The sequence below is a fragment of the Pantherophis guttatus genome, chromosome 2 (assembly GCF_059756535.1).
Source record: "Pantherophis guttatus breed Tessera chromosome 2, ASM5975653v1, whole genome shotgun sequence".
Classification (NCBI taxonomy): domain Eukaryota; kingdom Metazoa; phylum Chordata; class Lepidosauria; order Squamata; family Colubridae; genus Pantherophis; species Pantherophis guttatus.
The window spans coordinates 289,488,234-289,504,818 of NC_142064.1; the positions used below are offsets into that span (position 1 = coordinate 289,488,234).

General features: G+C 42.4%; 3 protein-coding genes across 3 annotated transcripts in view; all 3 read right to left on the minus strand.

The window, feature by feature from the left end:
- Positions 1 to 2,003: 2,003 nt before the first annotated feature.
- The window catches only part of LOC132708964 (uncharacterized), a 71,149-nt gene continuing 56,567 nt past the window's right edge, over positions 2,004 to 16,585 (minus strand). Inside the window, 2 exon segments of the mRNA XM_087884942.1 lie at positions 2,004 to 3,020; positions 3,189 to 3,442. Coding sequence (XP_087741068.1) covers positions 2,135 to 3,020; positions 3,189 to 3,442 — 1,140 coding nt within the window. The 3' untranslated portion in view covers positions 2,004 to 2,134.
- LOC148116098 (zinc finger protein with KRAB and SCAN domains 3-like) lies at positions 5,469 to 16,297 on the minus strand. Its single transcript, XM_087884907.1, has 5 exons — positions 16,208 to 16,297; positions 15,154 to 15,780; positions 14,785 to 14,899; positions 7,471 to 7,538; positions 5,469 to 6,221 (listed from the first exon to the last, which is right to left on the minus strand). The coding sequence occupies exons 2-5, from the start codon at positions 15,565 to 15,567 to the stop codon at positions 5,913 to 5,915; spliced, it is 906 nt and encodes a 301-aa protein (XP_087741033.1). The 5' UTR covers positions 15,568 to 15,780; positions 16,208 to 16,297; the 3' UTR covers positions 5,469 to 5,912.
- Positions 16,291 to 16,585, minus strand: part of LOC148116099 (zinc finger protein with KRAB and SCAN domains 5-like) — a 32,128-nt gene continuing 31,833 nt past the window's right edge. Inside the window, exon 6 of the mRNA XM_087884909.1 lies at positions 16,291 to 16,342. Coding sequence (XP_087741035.1) covers positions 16,302 to 16,342 — 41 coding nt within the window. The 3' untranslated portion in view covers positions 16,291 to 16,301. The remainder of the gene's footprint in view (positions 16,343 to 16,585) is intronic.

The window sequence follows — 16,585 nt, forward strand, 5'->3', positions numbered from 1 at the left end:
TGGCCTAAAACGGTTCCTTGATGCTGCATTCATCCTCATTGACAAAGGTATTAATTTGACACAGTGGATGCAAGTTGGATTGAGGGGTCCTTGGTGCCCTCTGAGGTTGGTTGGAGCACTGATGATCTTCCCTCCTTTGGCTAATGAAAGGTCTGCAACAACACAATCAAGCTCAGAGACCACCAAGGACCCCTCAATTCAATCAGACACTACACATTGTCTCCTTTGTTGGCAGGCTGGATTATTTTTGGTATCTGGACATCCCAGAGAAAGTTCCCATTCGCATTTCTGCGTGTTTCATCAGGAAGGACTGAAGTAATTTTTTGAAGTAGTTCTTAATTTCATCTTATTTTGGTCCCCATTGATTTCCAAAGATCTTCCTTCTTGATTGATCCTTTGCAATGTTAGCACACCAGACTGGTTTTCATTCTCATATCCTGGAGTAGGCCTAATTTGGGAGGGAGGGAGGGAGGGAAGGAGGAGGTCAGAGCCATTATTTATTGCCATTGGAACTTCAAAGGGTTACTTAATAAATTATTGTAAATCAGGGACTGCCTGGGTGGGCCAGCAGGCTGCCTACCTATGGGAACTTAAAATGCATCCACATATCCCTACCACTGCTTTCTCTTCCCTTCTTTTACACAACTCTGTGAAAGTAGTTGCCATGGCACTGAAACGATGATATCTGCAACATAAGTAAGCAGTGTAGCCAGGCAGCTGGGAAGGCAAACAAAATTCTGAGATGCAATCACCATCAGCAAAAAGGAGCTCCTATCCCTCTACATAGGGCTTTAGTGAGACTCCATTTGGAATACTGTGTCCAGTTCTGGAAACTTCACTTTAAAAAATGTATTGATAAGATTGTGTGAGTCCAGAGATGGGCAACACGAGGGAAGGCAAGGAAAGATCACCACAAAATTAGTACAAAGAGCCTATGAGTTGCATTTTCTAACTCAGCATCACTACAACCCCGTTCTCCTTATGGTTTTCTTTCTGTTATTACTTGTATAAAGTGAAATGGTGGAAAGGCAGACTGTGATAATATTAAGCAAAGGAAGAAAAGCTGAAATAATAGTAAGGGATTCAGGACTAATGGCAATTTCTGCCTGCAACTCTGCTCTAGTGGATATACTCATCAGAGGGAGTTACTTGAAACTGTCCAGTGTCTTCTTAAAAATGTCCAGTGAGGAAGCACCCACGCTATCTGAAGGGAAGCTGTTCCACGGGTGAATTGTCCTCACTTTAAGAAAGTTCCATGTTGCTTCTCTCCTTGATAAGTTTCCATCCATTATTCCTTGTCTGGCCTTCAGGTGCCTTGGAAAATAGTCACCTTTTACTGCTTTGGCTGCCATGGAAACGGTAGGTCATTCTTTCTTGGACTTTGAAGGAAGCATACCTGACATTGACCCTCTCCTTTCTGTGGCAGCCCCTCAAATATTGGAACACTGCTATCCTGTCCCCCCTGATCCTTCTCTTCACTAGACTAGCCCAGTTCCTATAACCGTTCTTGTTTTAGTCTTCCGGCCTTTAATCAGCTTAGCTGCTCTTCTTTGCTCTTTTTCCAAAGTTTCAACATCTGCTTTGCAATGTGATGACCCAAACAGGATGCGGTATTCCAGGGGTTTTCTTACTAAGTCTTTATTAACCGGTACTAATACTTCATGTGATTTTTATTCTATGCCTCTGTTTATACAACCAAGGATTGTATTCGTTTTTTTGGCTGCTGCCGCACACAGGTAATTCATGCTTCATTGATCATCCATTCCGACTCCAAGGACCCTTCACAGTTACTATTTTCCAGCCAGGTTTCAGGTAATCTGTTTTCCTGCCCAGATGTAAAAGCTTACTTTTCTCCACATTAAATTTCATTTTGTTGGATTCTACCTTGTCTTGTTTGGATCCGAAAGGCACAATATGCATACAAATCAAAATCTATGGTGGTGGATCAGCGGTTAGAATGCAGTACTATAGGCTAATTGCCCACAGCCATAAGTTTGATTCTGACAGGGTCATGGTTGATTCAGCTTTCATCCTTCTGAAGTGGTTAAAATGAGGACCCAGATTGCTGGAGACCATATGCTGACTTTGTAAACTGCTCAGAGTGCTATAAAGAATTATAGACTGGTATATAATTCTAAATGGAATTACTATTGCTACGCAGTTTCTCCTGAGCGTGGATCCTTTTATGAGAAGTAAGACTAACTTCCTGAGCAAAGCCCTTTCCACACTCCGTTCATTTATATGGCTTCTCTCCTGTGTGGATCCTCTTATGGGAAATAAGACTACCTCTTCGAGCAAAGGTCTTTCCACACTCCATGCATTTATACGGCTTCTCCCCTGTGTGGATCCTCTCATGGCAAATAAGATTAGCTCTTCGAGCAAAGGTCTTTCCACACTCCATGCATTTATACGGCTTCTCCCCTGTGTGGATCCTCTCATGGCAAATAAGATGAGCTCTTTCAGAAAACATCTTTCCACATTCCATGCATTTATACAGCTTCTCCCCTGTGTGGATCCTCTTATGGGAAATAAGATTACCTCTTTGAGCAAAGGTTTTTCCACACTCTATGCATTTATACGGCTTCTCCCCTGTGTGGATCCTCTTATGGGAAATAAGACTACCTCTTCGAGCAAAGGCCTTTCCACACTCCATGCATTTATACGGCTTCTCCCCTGTGTGGATCCTCTTATGGGAAATAAGACTACTTCTTCTAGCAAAGGTTTTTTCGCATTCCATGCATTCATATGGCTTCTCCCCTGTGTGGATCATTTTGTGGGAAATAAGATGACCTCTTTGACCAAACGTCTTTCCACACTCCATGCATTTATACGGTTTCTCCCCTGTGTGGAACCTTTCATGTGCTCTTAGATCACAGTTCTTAGCAAAGGTCTTTCCACACTCCATGCATTTAAACGGCTTCTCCCCTGTGTGGACCCTCTTATGGGAAATAAGACTACTTTTGTGAGCAAAGGTTTTTCCACACTCTATGCATTTATACGGCTTTTCCCCTGTGTGGATCCTCTTATGGGAAATAAGACTACTTCTTCGTGTAAAGGTTTTTTCGCACTCCATGCATTTATACGGGTTCTCCCGTGTGTGGATCATTTTGTGGGAAATAAGATGACCTCTTTGACCAAACGTCTTTCCACACTCCATGCATTTACACGGTTTCTCCCCTGTGTGGAACCTTTCATGGGAAATAAGATTACCTCTTTGGGCAAAGGTTTTTCCACACTCCATGCATTTATACGGCTTCTCCCCTGTGTGGATCCTCTTATGGGAAATAAGATTACCTCTTTGAGCAAAGGTTTTTCCACACTCTATGCATTTATACGGCTTCTCCCCTGTGTGGATCCTCTTATGGGAAATAAGACTACTTCTTCGAGCAAAGGTTTTTTCGCACTCCGTGCATTTATACGGCTTCTCCCCTGTGTGGATCCTCTTATGGGAAGTAAGTTGCCTGCTTGTTCTAAAACGTGTTCCACATTCCAAACATTTGTAAGGCTTCTCATTTGTTTCAATCACTTTTTGAAATGTAAGGAACTTATTTCCAAGAGAAGGAATGAATGTCCCATTGGAACTTTGTCCGTTGTGTCTTCTTATAGCATCTTCTCCTTTGTTTTGGCTTATATAGTGTTCTTTTACTTGTAATTTAGCTTTGATTGGCTTCACACTTTCCCCAATATATTTTTTCCTTATTTTCTCCTGTTGGGCAAGAAAGTCTTGCATCGGAGCATCGGTGGAAGATGAGCTTTCCTGATTCCAATTATTTGACTGGTTTCTATCATGGGTTTCTGGTTCCATTCGAATTCCAAACTTCTCCGTTCCATCTTTAGCATTGATCATTTGGAGCAGTTCACAGGAATCTTGATTCTCCTGCCCATTATTACCTTCAAAGCAAAAGAGAAATGAAAACGATAACAAGGTTAGAGAAAAAGATCAAACAGTACAAAGTCAAGTGAATTTCCTTCTGAATTTTTCCAAAATTCTTTTAAGTTTTACATTTGCATGCTTACAGTGGTGTGATATATACAGGATGATTTCTATATTCATGAGTTCTGAAAGCTTTGAAAATATCTAGAAAACATCTCTTTCTTTACAATTATATATATATGTGCAAATCTCAATCAAAGTCTGTTTTGAGTCATGGAATAAACAGAGGAAACACCCAACGAGGAATAAGGAGAAAACTTAAGATTTATTGAGGTGGGTTAATTTCAGCAGAGACCTATGAGAACTGAAACCATTTTGAAAAAAGCTCCTTCTTCCCCGGTGTACCTTGGAGCAAGTACTCCACCGCATCTGTCTGGCAGACAGGACTTCCGCTCGGCCCGTTCCTTGATCCCAACGATGAGACTTTGGAGCGAAGTCCCTTGATTGAAGCCTCCCATTGGCTTGTAAACGCTCATCGCGCTGAGACTGGAAAGATTGGGAGGCTTCAAGAATGGCTATTTTGCTGCCCCAAAGTCTCATCAGCTTACAAGGGCTTTTTGGCCGGGTCTGGTACAGGCTTCTGATGGCAGAGAACAGAGGCCTAAACTACTTTAGTGCGAGATCACACGAGAAATGCAAGATCTCACACTAATGATCTTGCGGGATCTCAGGCTGCAGTACTTTAGTCCTGTGTTCCCTACAAACTGAGGACTGCACGAGATCCAGGGCAAAAGTCTTTGAAAACAAAGAGGCCTCCCCTTTGTTTCCAAAGCATTTTGCCCTGGATCTCGTGCAGGCCTTGGTGAGAAGAGAACAGAGGCCTAAACTATTGTAGTGTAAGATCATGTGAGATCAGTAGTGCCAGATTTCCCACTATTGATCTTGTGTATCTCTCACTAATTTAGGCCTTTTTTTTTCTGCAAATGCACCCAAGCAGGCAAAGGAACCGATGGCTCGCAACAGCCTCGTAACATAAGTCCGAGCAGGGTGGGGTGGGGGTGCAGGTAGGATGATTGTTGTTGCAACGCCTGTCATTTGTAAGTGTGAATGACGGCTGTGGTGCTGTAACATTCATTATTTCAGGACTAGGAGAGGGCTGGTATGGTTGCTTAGTGAACTGTCGTAACTCGGAGATCACCTGTATCCTAGGATGCTCTGAGTCATATTTCATGAGGCCTTTGTTCTTGAATTGGATTTGGAGAATGTTCTTCCATGGCCCGAGCGTGAAAGTTCTATTCCCACACAATTTGGGGAGGTTTCAGAGAACAAATGACAAACACATTCTTCTCACATGATCTCCAGAGGACACATAAAAGCACACCTCATTATTCTCAGCCTCCACAGATAAGTTCAAATAGAAATGGAAAAATACAGATAAGGAATGCCCCAAAAGGACTTCAGCAAAGAGACACTGACTCTTTCCTTCCTTGGGGTACGAGAAGGCCAGATCCTTCCCTTCTCCTTCCCAGGAGACAATATCTGATTAGTGATTTTTTTAAATAAAAAGTAAGTATAATCTGTCTTCTTCTTCTTCTTTTTTTTTGTAAATATTTTTTTTATTTTTTTTTTCAAACTTAAACATAAAATATAGCTTTCAAGAGCAGAGTCTCGATCCGGTCATAGATGGTTACCACGCTTACATTTCTTTAACAAGCTCCGTTCACAATTTCCCATTACATCTTTTACAAATAAAACTTCAAAACATAAAAGAACAAGTTTTAACATAAATTCTAACATCTTCCTCTAAACAAATCCATTATATCAATACAATTTTAATTTCAAATTAACTCTCACTCATTTTTATATCTGTATATCAATCTTAATTATATCTTGTTGTTCTTCAACTTATATCTTTTACCATCAGCATCAAAAAAATTTTTTAACAATATTCTAACCTCTTATTCTAATTATTTATCCTACAATTTTATCACCACAGATCTTAATTTCAAATTCCATAGCACTCCATTTTTATTACACTTTATAAGACCAAATTGTATCTAATTCTTAATCTCTTGACCCTTTCCTCGATTCTTAATATCTTAAACTTTATCAATCTATCTTTGATTTTATCCCACTTATCATCTATTACACTTTTAATGTTACACAGATATAATCTATCTTCTTGAACTCTCTGATTTGGGACAAGAAAACTCTTACCGAGAGAGACCACGTTCCTATAGTTTTCAAGCATGACTTTCGAATGCAGCGCTTTCTGGTTAGGATCCAGCTGAGACCATTCCTCCTCAGAGAAATACACAGCCACCTCCTCGAAGGACACAAGACTCTCCTGAACACGGAAAAAAGAACAGAAAAGGAAGATTCGCAAGATCTATTCATCATCATCAATGATTTAGACAAGGGGATAGAAGGGGAACTCATCAAATTTGCAGACAAGACCAAATTGACAGGAATACGAACACTCCAGAAGATAAGCTCGCGATATAGAAGGATTGACAGATTGGCACCTTCTAACAAAATGAACTTCAATGGTGAGAAATGTAATGTGCTACATTTAGGAAAGAAAAACCAAATGCACTGCCATAGAATAGGTGATGCCTGGCTCAAAAGTAGTAAGTGTAACAGGGATCTTGGAGTCCTAGTGGACAATCGCTTAAACGTGAGCCAGCAGTGTGCTACAGTTGCCAAAAAACACCCAACAGAATCATCGGTTGCATTAAGAAAGGGATAGAATCAAGATCACATGAAGTATTAGTGCCACTCTAGAATGCCTTGGTAAGACCACACTTAGGAACTTTGCATCCAGTATTAGTTGCCAAGATGTAACAAAGATCTTGGGACTCTAGAAAGAGTGCAAGGAAGAGCAACTGAGATGATGAGGGGACTGGAGGCTAAAACATACGATGAACGGGTGCAGGAACTGGGCATGGCTAGTCTAGTGAAGAGAAGGACCAGGGGAGACAGGGTAGCAGTGCTCCAATATTTGAGGGGCAGAGAGGAGGGGGTCAAGCTATTTTCCAAAGCACCTGAAGGCCAGACAAGGAATAATGGATGGAAACTGAACAAGGAGAAATTCAACCTGAAAATAAGGAGACGTTTTCTTACAGTGAAAACAATGCAACAATGGAAAAGAAGTTTCATGGGAGCTTCATCACTGGGAGCTTTCAAGAAGAGACTAGACTGCCAAAATGGTGTAGTGAGGTTGGACTAGATGACTTACAAGGTCCCTCCCAACTCTGTTAATCTGTACCTTAGGAGGTTGATAAATTAAAAAAGAAAGGTGGTCCAGCAGTTCCTGCCACTGTCATACGTTTATTCCTAATTCTTCAAGGACTTTAAAAGAAGTGCTTCTTGTAAAGGCAAATTTGGAGGAGCACCTAGCAGAACAAGACAACCAGAGGAAGCTATGCTTCAACAGCAACTTCAACCTGCTATTCTGCTCTCCATGTTGCGGAAGGACACAAAAATAACCCAGTCCAAACAAGGGGTGGGGGGGAATAGTAGGAGAGAGAACTCTGTACACACACTTCACTTCCTGAAGACGAGAATACAAGTCTAATAACTTTTCCTTTTCTTACTTGATTTAGAGGTTCAGCCACTGTTTGATCGCCGTCATAAAAACCAGAAAATTTCATTCTTTGTTTCTCTGTAAGGAATAAATAATTTCAAAATAAATAATTAACAAAATATTTATTTTATTGATTTTTAGACAATTTATATGCCGCCTATTCGCACGTGGCGACTCAATGTGGCTTACAAAATATTAAACCCATATTAAAATAATAAAACTAATAAAAGGAGAATTATATAATACATTAAAATAATAAAATCACCCCCACCCCTGGCAAAAGCATCTCACAGGAGCCGTTTAATGGGCTCCACCCCGCTCTGGGTTTCCCAGGCCCACAGGCAGGATCAGGTCTTCAATGCCTTCTGGAAGAGTGCTACTGTGGGGGGCCATTCTAATCTCTGGGGGGATGATGTTCCAGAGAGAGGGAGCTGCCACGGAGAAAACCCTTCTTCTGGGTCTCACCAGGAGATGGCACCCACAACATTCCCTCCCTCCGCACTCTGGTGGGTTGGGCAGATGTAACTAATAAGAGATGGCCCCTCATATAACCTGGTCCCAAGCCATGGAGGGCTTTATAGGTGACAACCAGCACTTTGAATTGCACCAGGAAGGAAATTGGCAGCCAATGCAGCTCCTGCAGGTGAGGTGTTACTTGTGCACACCAGGGTCTGCAGAAAACCATGCGGGCCACTGCATTTTGCACCAACTGGAGCTTCCACATGCTCGTCAAGGACAGCCCCATGTAGAGTGTGTTGCAATAGTTAAGATGGGAAGTGATTAGGGCATCAGTGACTGTTACCGATTCAGGAAGGGCTGTTTCTGGCGCACAACCCATAGTTGCGCAAAGGTCCTCCTGCACACAACCGCCACCTGCTTTTCGAGCAGGGGTTGTGAGTCCAGGAGAACCCACAGATTAGGCACAGGGTGGGTTTGGGGTAGTGTCACCTCATCCAAGACCAGACGTGGTAATTCTCCCCTGGCCAACGAGCCCCAAACCCAGAGCCACTCCACCTTGCCAGGCTTTAGTTTCAACCCATTGCTCCCCATCAGCTCCTAACAGCCTCCAGGCACTGCGATAGGGAGGATACGGCATTGCTTAACCCACCACGGGCCAAGGCATACAGCTCAGTATCATCATCATACTGGTGATATCTCAGTCCATGCTAGCACATGATCTCACAAAACGGTTTCATATAAATATTGAACAGGAGCGGAGAGTACCGAGCCCTGCAGAACCCCGCAAAGCAGTGCATGAGGGCTGGATCTATCCCCTCCTATCAACACTGACTGAGAACGGCTGCAGAGGAAGGAAGTGAGCCAGGATAGCACAAGGCCTCCCACTCCCATCCTGCGAAGCCGTCCCAGGAGAATACCATGGTCGATGGTATCGAAAGCCACCGAGAGGTCAAGTAGAGCAAGGATGGATGCGCCACTCACATCCCGCTCTCGCCAGAGATCATACAAAAGTGTGGCCAACAAGTTGGATAAAAATCAATGATTTTTTTTAAAAAATCAAAAAAACAGATTTTTAAAATTTAAATCGGATTTTTTTGATTTAAATCGGATTTTTTTAAATAAAATGCTTTTTGAGGAAAATATATTACCATCCAAAGGTTATTCCATCATGAAATAAAGATTAGTTTTTTAATTATGTAGAATAAGGCTGTATGTTTAATTTTTTTGGTAAATAAATTCCATTAATCCATTCACAATGTCATGCTCTTCCAGAGGTTTTTGTAAGATTATTGGGCAGTTTCTCTGCCTACAAGATATTATCACAGATGCTTGGTTTACTTTTGCAGTTCTCAAAACTGAATTTGACTCAGGAGAGATCACATGCCCCTTCTTCACAGCAAAAATGTTATAACATGAACAGAGTTGAGAAAAAGACCTTAATCCTATTGTTCTACAAACCCTACGAGCCCCTGTCCTTTGGAATGAATTGCCCCCAGAAATTCGTAAAATCTCTGATCTCCGTGTATTTCGCTGTGCCTTCAAAACCTTGTTGTTCTGCCAGGCGGGGCTATCAATATAAAGATTTTAATTGGTTTTTAAAAAGGGATTTCAAATTTGGGGTTTTGTAACTGAGCCTTTTATTTAATAATTTTAACTACTTTTAAATTTTGTTTGTCTTGTGCTTTTAATCAGGCTGTACACCGCCCTGAGTCCTTCGGGAGAAGGGCGGTATAGAAATAAAATTAATAAATAAATTAATAATAAATAAAAACCTATGAATACAGAATCAACCCCTTCAGTGCTAAGTTTCAAGAAGTTCAGTGAATAGAATAGAAACAATATTTTTCTGATTGTTTGGAGTGGAATAGATCTGCACAAGAAGAAAGTGAAACTAAGTGTGAGGAGGAAGGGGCAAGCAGACAAGCAGTACAAAATGAAAATGAAACTTTCTGAGCACAATACTGCACAGCCACAGACAGACAAGTCTTTGGATCTTTTTGTATGTATGACCTGAGGTTTATCACATTCTTTCCTTGGAGGAAAAAACCTATAATGACAGCAGGCCATAAAAGAGACCCAGTTTGGCAATATTTTAATGAAGTTCCTTTACCTATTGGTAAGGCAGGCATGCGTGCACAATGCAAACACTGCAACAAAGAAATGCAAGGCCTGGTGGCCCAAATGAGGCAACATCATGAGAAGTGCTGTGATGAAGATGACCAAAGAAACACATTTGAACAGGCAGGATCTTCAGGTTGGTAAATATTTTTACTGAATCGTATTTCTAAAGACTGCCTTGAACTGTCATGTTTGAGCAAAATTATATTTCTTATTATTACTGCATGTTACTGTCATTTGGTACAGTTATGAAGAAAAGCAAATATTCCTTTTGGGGCAGTGCTGTGTACAATAAGCAGAAATTGTATAAACAATAAAATAACAGCATTGACTTTTTTGTTTAGGGGAATTCATGGATTCTGGAAACTATCCACCTTCAAGATCACCATCCTCCTGTTCTACAGTTTCAGAGTCATCCATCCAGGATAGTGCTTCATTAGCATCATCATCATCAGACACCCACAGCCACATATCACTATCACCTAAAAGAAAGAAAAAACCCTTCCCTCCTGGAACCACCATAGATAAGTTTGTGATAAAAACTAGCAGATTAGAAAAAGAGTTAATGATGAAAAAATTGCCCAGTTTGTTTATGCAACAAACTCTTCTTTCCATCTGACTGAGAACCCACATTTCATTAATATGGTTCAGTCACTGAGACCAGGATACAGTCCACCCAGCAGAGCAGATGTTGCAGGGAAACTGCTGGATAAAGTGTATGACAGAGAAATGGAGCAATGTGCAACAGCTCTGGAGGGTAGAATTGTTAACCTAAGTATTGATGGGTGGAGTAATGTCCACAATGATCCTATTGTATGTGCTTGTATAACAACAGAAGAAGGGAAAGTCTTCCTTGCACAAACAATTGATATGTCAGGAAATGCACACACAGCAGAATACTTACAAGAAGTGGCAGTAAAAGCTATAACAACATGTGAACAAAAATTCAAATGTCTAGTACGCAGTTTGGTCACAGACAATGCTGCAAATGTATCCAAGATGGGAAGAAATTTAGAAGAGCAGGAAGGGAATACAAAGCTAATAATATATGGTAGCAGTGCTCATTTGCTGCACCTCTTAGCCAAAGACTTAAGTGTTCCAGAAATAAAGACTAATGTTCTTGAAATTGCTAAATACTTCAATAATAATCATTTTGCTGCAGCAGCTCTGAAAAGGATGGGTGGAACCAAGCTAACGCTCCCACAAGATGTTAGATGGAACTCTGTGGTGGACTGTTTTGAGCAGTATATCAAGAACTGGCCTATTCTGATGACAGATTGTGAACAAAATCGAGATAAAATAGATGGTACTGTCATGGCCAAAATCCTCAAGATTGGGCTTAAGAGAAATGTTGAACATATGCTGAGCATCCTGAAACCCATCTCTGAAGCTTTAAACAAAATATAGAAAAATAGCTGTTTTATTGCTGATGCTGTTGAAATTTGGAAGGAACTGAGTGAACACTTAAAAACAGAACTACACATGGACAGAATTAAATTACAAGCATTAAAAAAACAAATGGGACAAGTACTGTCTCCAGCTCATTTTTTGGCAAATATTGTCAATATCCAGTACCAGGGTCAAAACTTAAGTGCTGAGGAAGAGGAGTTAGCTATGACATGGGTATCCAGCAATCATCCATCCGTAATGCCAACTATAATAAACTTCAAAGCTAAGGGGGAACCATTCAAGAAATATATGTTTGCTGAAGATATTTTAAAGAAAGTCACACCAGTGAACTGGTGGAAGTCACTTAAGCACTTAGATTTAGAGACTGTTCAAGTAATGATTTCAGTTTTAACAGCAGTAGCTTCTTCTGCAGGCGATGAAATAATATTCTCTTCCTTTGGACTCATTCATCCTAAATTAAGAAATTGTTTGGGACCCAATAAAGCAGGAAAGCTTGGTTTTCTTTTCCAGATTATGAACAAAGAAGAAGATGAAGATGACGCATGAGTTACAGAGGACAGTATTTAAGTTTTTCATGTGTAGGCTGGGCTGACAGTCTAAGTTTCTTAAAATATATATATTTTGTTTAGCCAAATTAGTTAACAAACATGGATGTTTCTTTAAGCAAATAACATATGCTGTAATGTTATTGTTTCAGTTGAATAAATCTATTTAAATTGTTATTATTAAGGTAATGATTATTTTTCTCCTTCCTAAGTACAACAGAAAAGTTGTCCAAATATGATTAACCTATTAAACTGGGGATAAAAAAACTAATATGAAAAGCTGTTATTTTAAAAATCTACTTGCATATTAAAGTTATACCAGCAAGAATTAGTCTTTATGTAGAAAACTATGATTTAAATCAAGCCTTACTGACTAGTGATTTAAATCGTGATTTAAATCAGTTTGATTTAAATCAAATCCACCCTGGTGGCCAATGACGATTCTGTCCCAAATCCAGGCCTGAATCTTGACTGGCAGGGGTCCTACCTGTCAATGACTCCTTCAGCTTCAACCACAACAATACACGAGCACACAATAGATACAAAGTTATGGTAAACTGTGCTAAACTTGATTGCAGAAAATATGACTTCAGTAACAGAGTCACTAATGCCTGGAATGCATTACCAGACTCTGTGGTTTCTTTCCCTAACCCCCAAACATTAACCTTAGACCGTCTACTGTCGACCTCACCCCATTCCTAAGAGGTCTCTAAGGCAAGTGCATAAGCGCACCAGCTCCCCAAAAAGGGAATATTGGAGACAGGTTGGAAATTATATATATACATATACACACACACACATACCCAAACACACACACACAAGTTTTGGTGCACCAGCCTGAAAATGATGAGTGGGACTGTCACTGCGTTATTTTATTTACCAGCTGAGCTCATCATTTCTGGACTGTCTGACTTTCCGTAGCTTGCCAACTTCTTATCAGTAAGCTACGTGCATCCGCATTCTTTCACTTCCTTCACACACTTTTTTCCTTTGTTCTCTTGCCAGCTGGCACGAACTATTTCAAAATGTAACAATTATTTTTCTTAGTTAGTGAGATGTTTTATTTTCTTTACAACAAATAAATGAGTTTTATTAGAAAATATTTCTTCGGGTTTTACTTCAGAATATTGCAACTTGGAGAAAGCCACGACCCATCCTCTAATTAACCAGGGTGATTGTCCCAGAGCCAATGATGGGATTAATCAATGCCCTGACAGGGACCTCGTCGAAACGTCACCAAGATATGCTCAAACAACCTCTGGAGCTGCTGCATAACCACCTTCTCAACCACCTTCCCCAAAAAGGGAAGATTGGAGACAGGTTGGAAATTATTCAACAGGGTGGAATCCAGGGATGGCTTCTTAAGAAGAGGGTGGACCACAGACTCCTTCAAATGCTGGGGCACTGCCCCCTCCTGTAAGGAAGCATTAATGACCGCCAGCGTCCACCCACTTGTCATCTCCCGGGAAGCTTTCCCAAGCCAGGCGGGGCATGGGTCTAAAACACAGGTGTTGCACCCACCCATACTCCCTAAGATCCTGTCCACTACCTCAGGAGCAACAGGGTCAAACCGTTCCTCGATATCAGAGCAAGATCCTGTCTCAGAGGCTTCCACCGGACCAGCAACCACGCTGGCATCCAACTGGGAACAAAGTCGAGCGATTTTGCCTCCCAGAAAAACCACAAATACCTCAGCATTTTAAGCAAAAGAGATGTCAGTTGTGCTTTGTTTCAGCTTTGTGGACTGTGTAGTTGGTAAACAGGTTTCTTGGTTATGAATAGCATGCAAACCTAGGAACCAGCGAATTAGTGTCTAGAACTAAGTCTGAATTTAATTCAAGATTGTTCCTCTGCGTTGTAAAAGACTTTGTGCTTGCTTTTTTTCAAAACCAAGTCCATTTATTTGTAATATGCCATTTGCACAGTTCTATACGCACTTTCTGACAAGTAAGATAGTTCCATTGAGTGAACAGGGGAACATTTCAGAAATAAGCAGGAATAGAAATTATCCCAAAGTGCTTTTCAAAAAGCAATGGGACTTCCTTGGTTTCTCCTTGAAAATGTTTTGCTTCTCATCCAAGAAGCTTCTTCAGTTCATAACTGAAGAAGAACTGAACTAAAGAAGCTTCTTGGATGAGAAGTGAAATGATTGCACCAGTTTTGGCTGTCACGATATACAAAAGATGTTGAGACTCTAGAAAGAGTGCAGAGAAGAGCAACAAAAATGATTAGGGGCCTGGAGGCTAAAACATATGAAGAACAGTTGCAGGAATTGGGTATGTCTAGTTTAATGAAAAAGAAGGACCAGGAATGACATGACAACAGTGTCCTAATATCTCAGGGGCTGCCACAAAGAAGAGGGAGTCAAGCTATTCTCCAAAGCACCTGAAGGCAGAACATGAAGCAATGGATGGAAACTAATCAAGGAGAGAAGCAACTTAGAACTAAAGAGAAACAGTGACAACAATTAACTAGTGGAAAGATTTGCCTCCAGACGTTGTGGGTGCTCCAACACTGGAGGTTTTTAAGAAGAGATTGGACAACCATTTGTCTGAAATAGGATAGGATCTCCTGCTTGAGCAGTGGGTTGGACTAGAAGACCTCTAAGGTTGTCTCGGTGGACCTCAATATCCTCCTTCCCCCAAGAGCAGTAGGCTCACCTGAAGAGGGTCGCTGGGCAATTATCTGTAGATGCAATTAGTGTGGAGAAGTATAAATAGGAGGAGATATTGTATAGGAAAGAAGAGAGAGTGAAGGTAAGACAGATGGGTAATCGGAGGATCTTCAGTTACCTCCTAAAGTGTCCCGACTTTGATCCTTCCAAAGAATCCTCCTGAAAAATAGCTCCTGGGGAGGATTTGATGGGTTCTTCTTTCCCTCAGGATCTCTGATTTCCACAGTGCAGCACTTCCAATAGGAAGAAGGAAGAAACAGAATTAATGTACATCATACGATGACGTAAAATGGATTCCTATATTCGGAACACAACCTCAAAGCCCCCAATATCCATCAATGTGGTTATGTGAGAAATATGAGAAAACAATGGAACAATGTCTTACTAGAATACGTGGGATATTGCCACATATTATGAATGTCAGAGAGGTTTGGGAAGGAGGGGTGAAGTATTCAAACAGATTCTCTATTCTCTATTGAACTCTTACCTGCAACTCGACTTGCTCCTTCTGTTCCTCCACCTGGCTCAGGAGGAAGCCTTCCACCAGGGCCACCGCCTGGGAACTGGTCTCTGCTCCATACTCCCGCACCCAGCTCTCCATCTCTGGGGGCAGAAGAGCCAGGAACTGCTCCAGAACCACCAGGTCCAGCATCTGAGCTCTGGTGTGCTTTTCTGGTCGCAGCCATCGCCTGCAAAAGCCATGGAGTCGGCTGCAAAGTCCTCGGGGACCCTCAGCCTCCTGGTATTGGATGGAGGTCCAGGGCTGAACTTCTGAAGGGAGGATGGTTTCCTCCTCCAGGATCTCCTGCCCAGTCCTTGTCCAGAGCTTCCGCCCCTTCTGAGGCTGAGCAGCTGAAGGGCCTTTTCCGCTTCCCTCCTTTCCAAAAGGTTGTGTCTCCATCCTTTCTCTGTCCTGCAGAGCAACTGCAAATGGCTCCAAGGACTCTGGTGGGTCTCCAGATGCCTTTTCCTTCACGGGACCATTTCTGGGGCTGCAGGACTGATCCCTCCAAGGGATTCTGATTTTTTTATTTTCCAAAATATTCCGCTCTTTTTTTTCCCCAAGAGGAAAGTTTGCCTTGCAAAGACCACAAATGGCTTCCAGTTTCTGTATCTGAGATGGGAAGAAAAAATAAATATTAAGAATTAGAAAGTGGAATTCAGCCACTGAGCGACCTTCCCCCAACCTCCCCGGAGCCCCAAGAGGCTCATCCCAGCGCAGGACTGAGGTGCCCCCGAGCAGGGCCGGGAAGGAGGCAGCTGGAGAGGCCGCCCCGCTTCTCTCCCCCTCCGGAGACAGGGAGCCTGGTGCGAATCCTGCCTCCTCCTCGCCCGGCTTCACTCCCCTCCTGCTGGGCCTCCGCAAGGCAGACCCTCCCCTCCCCCCACTCGGCTCTTCCTCAGACAGGGGGCGGGAAGGATCCCCCTGCATGGAGAGGGCGGCTGGGGAGCATGGAACCCGGGGTGGAAGCTGGAGGAAGGCTGGGCGTGGGTCTCTCCCTCCTCTGCCTCCCTTTGCCCGGGAAGAGCCCCCAACTCACCCGGGGAACGTCTGGATCTCCCCCCGCCAGACTCTCCCGTAACCTCTCCGCCTCCTATGGAGCCCCAGGAGTTAAAGAGAGCGAGTGCGAAGTCCTAGAGCGGCAAGTTTGTGATGTCATTTCCTTCCCAGCCTCCTATGGAAAAGCAGCTGTGACATTCGCCATCCAGCGGACCAATGGGGAAGCGCATGACCCTACCTTCTTTTAGCAGAGAGCTCCCCCTGGTGGATTAGGGGCAAAGTGCCAGGATTGTAGAAAGGGCGGGAAAGAGGAGCGCGTCTGAGGGGAAGGGAGAGGGCAGGGATGATGGGCATGAGAGTAGGAGGAAACGGCCCTCTCAATTTCTCTCTCCATCTTCCTTTCCTTCCTGTCCTGGAA

Coding starts and splice junctions, on each gene's coding strand:
- LOC148116098 (XM_087884907.1), bottom strand. CDS start 15,567: ATGGAGACACAACCTTTTGGAAAGGAGGGAAGCGGAAAAGGCCCTTCA. Junction 14,900..15,153: donor AGGAGCAAGTCGAGTTGCAG/GTAAGAGTTCAA, acceptor TCCTATTGGAAG/TGCTGCACTGTGGAAATCAG. Junction 6,222..7,470: donor TGGCTGAACCTCTAAATCAA/GTAAGAAAAGGA, acceptor TTCCGTGTTCAG/GAGAGTCTTGTGTCCTTCGA.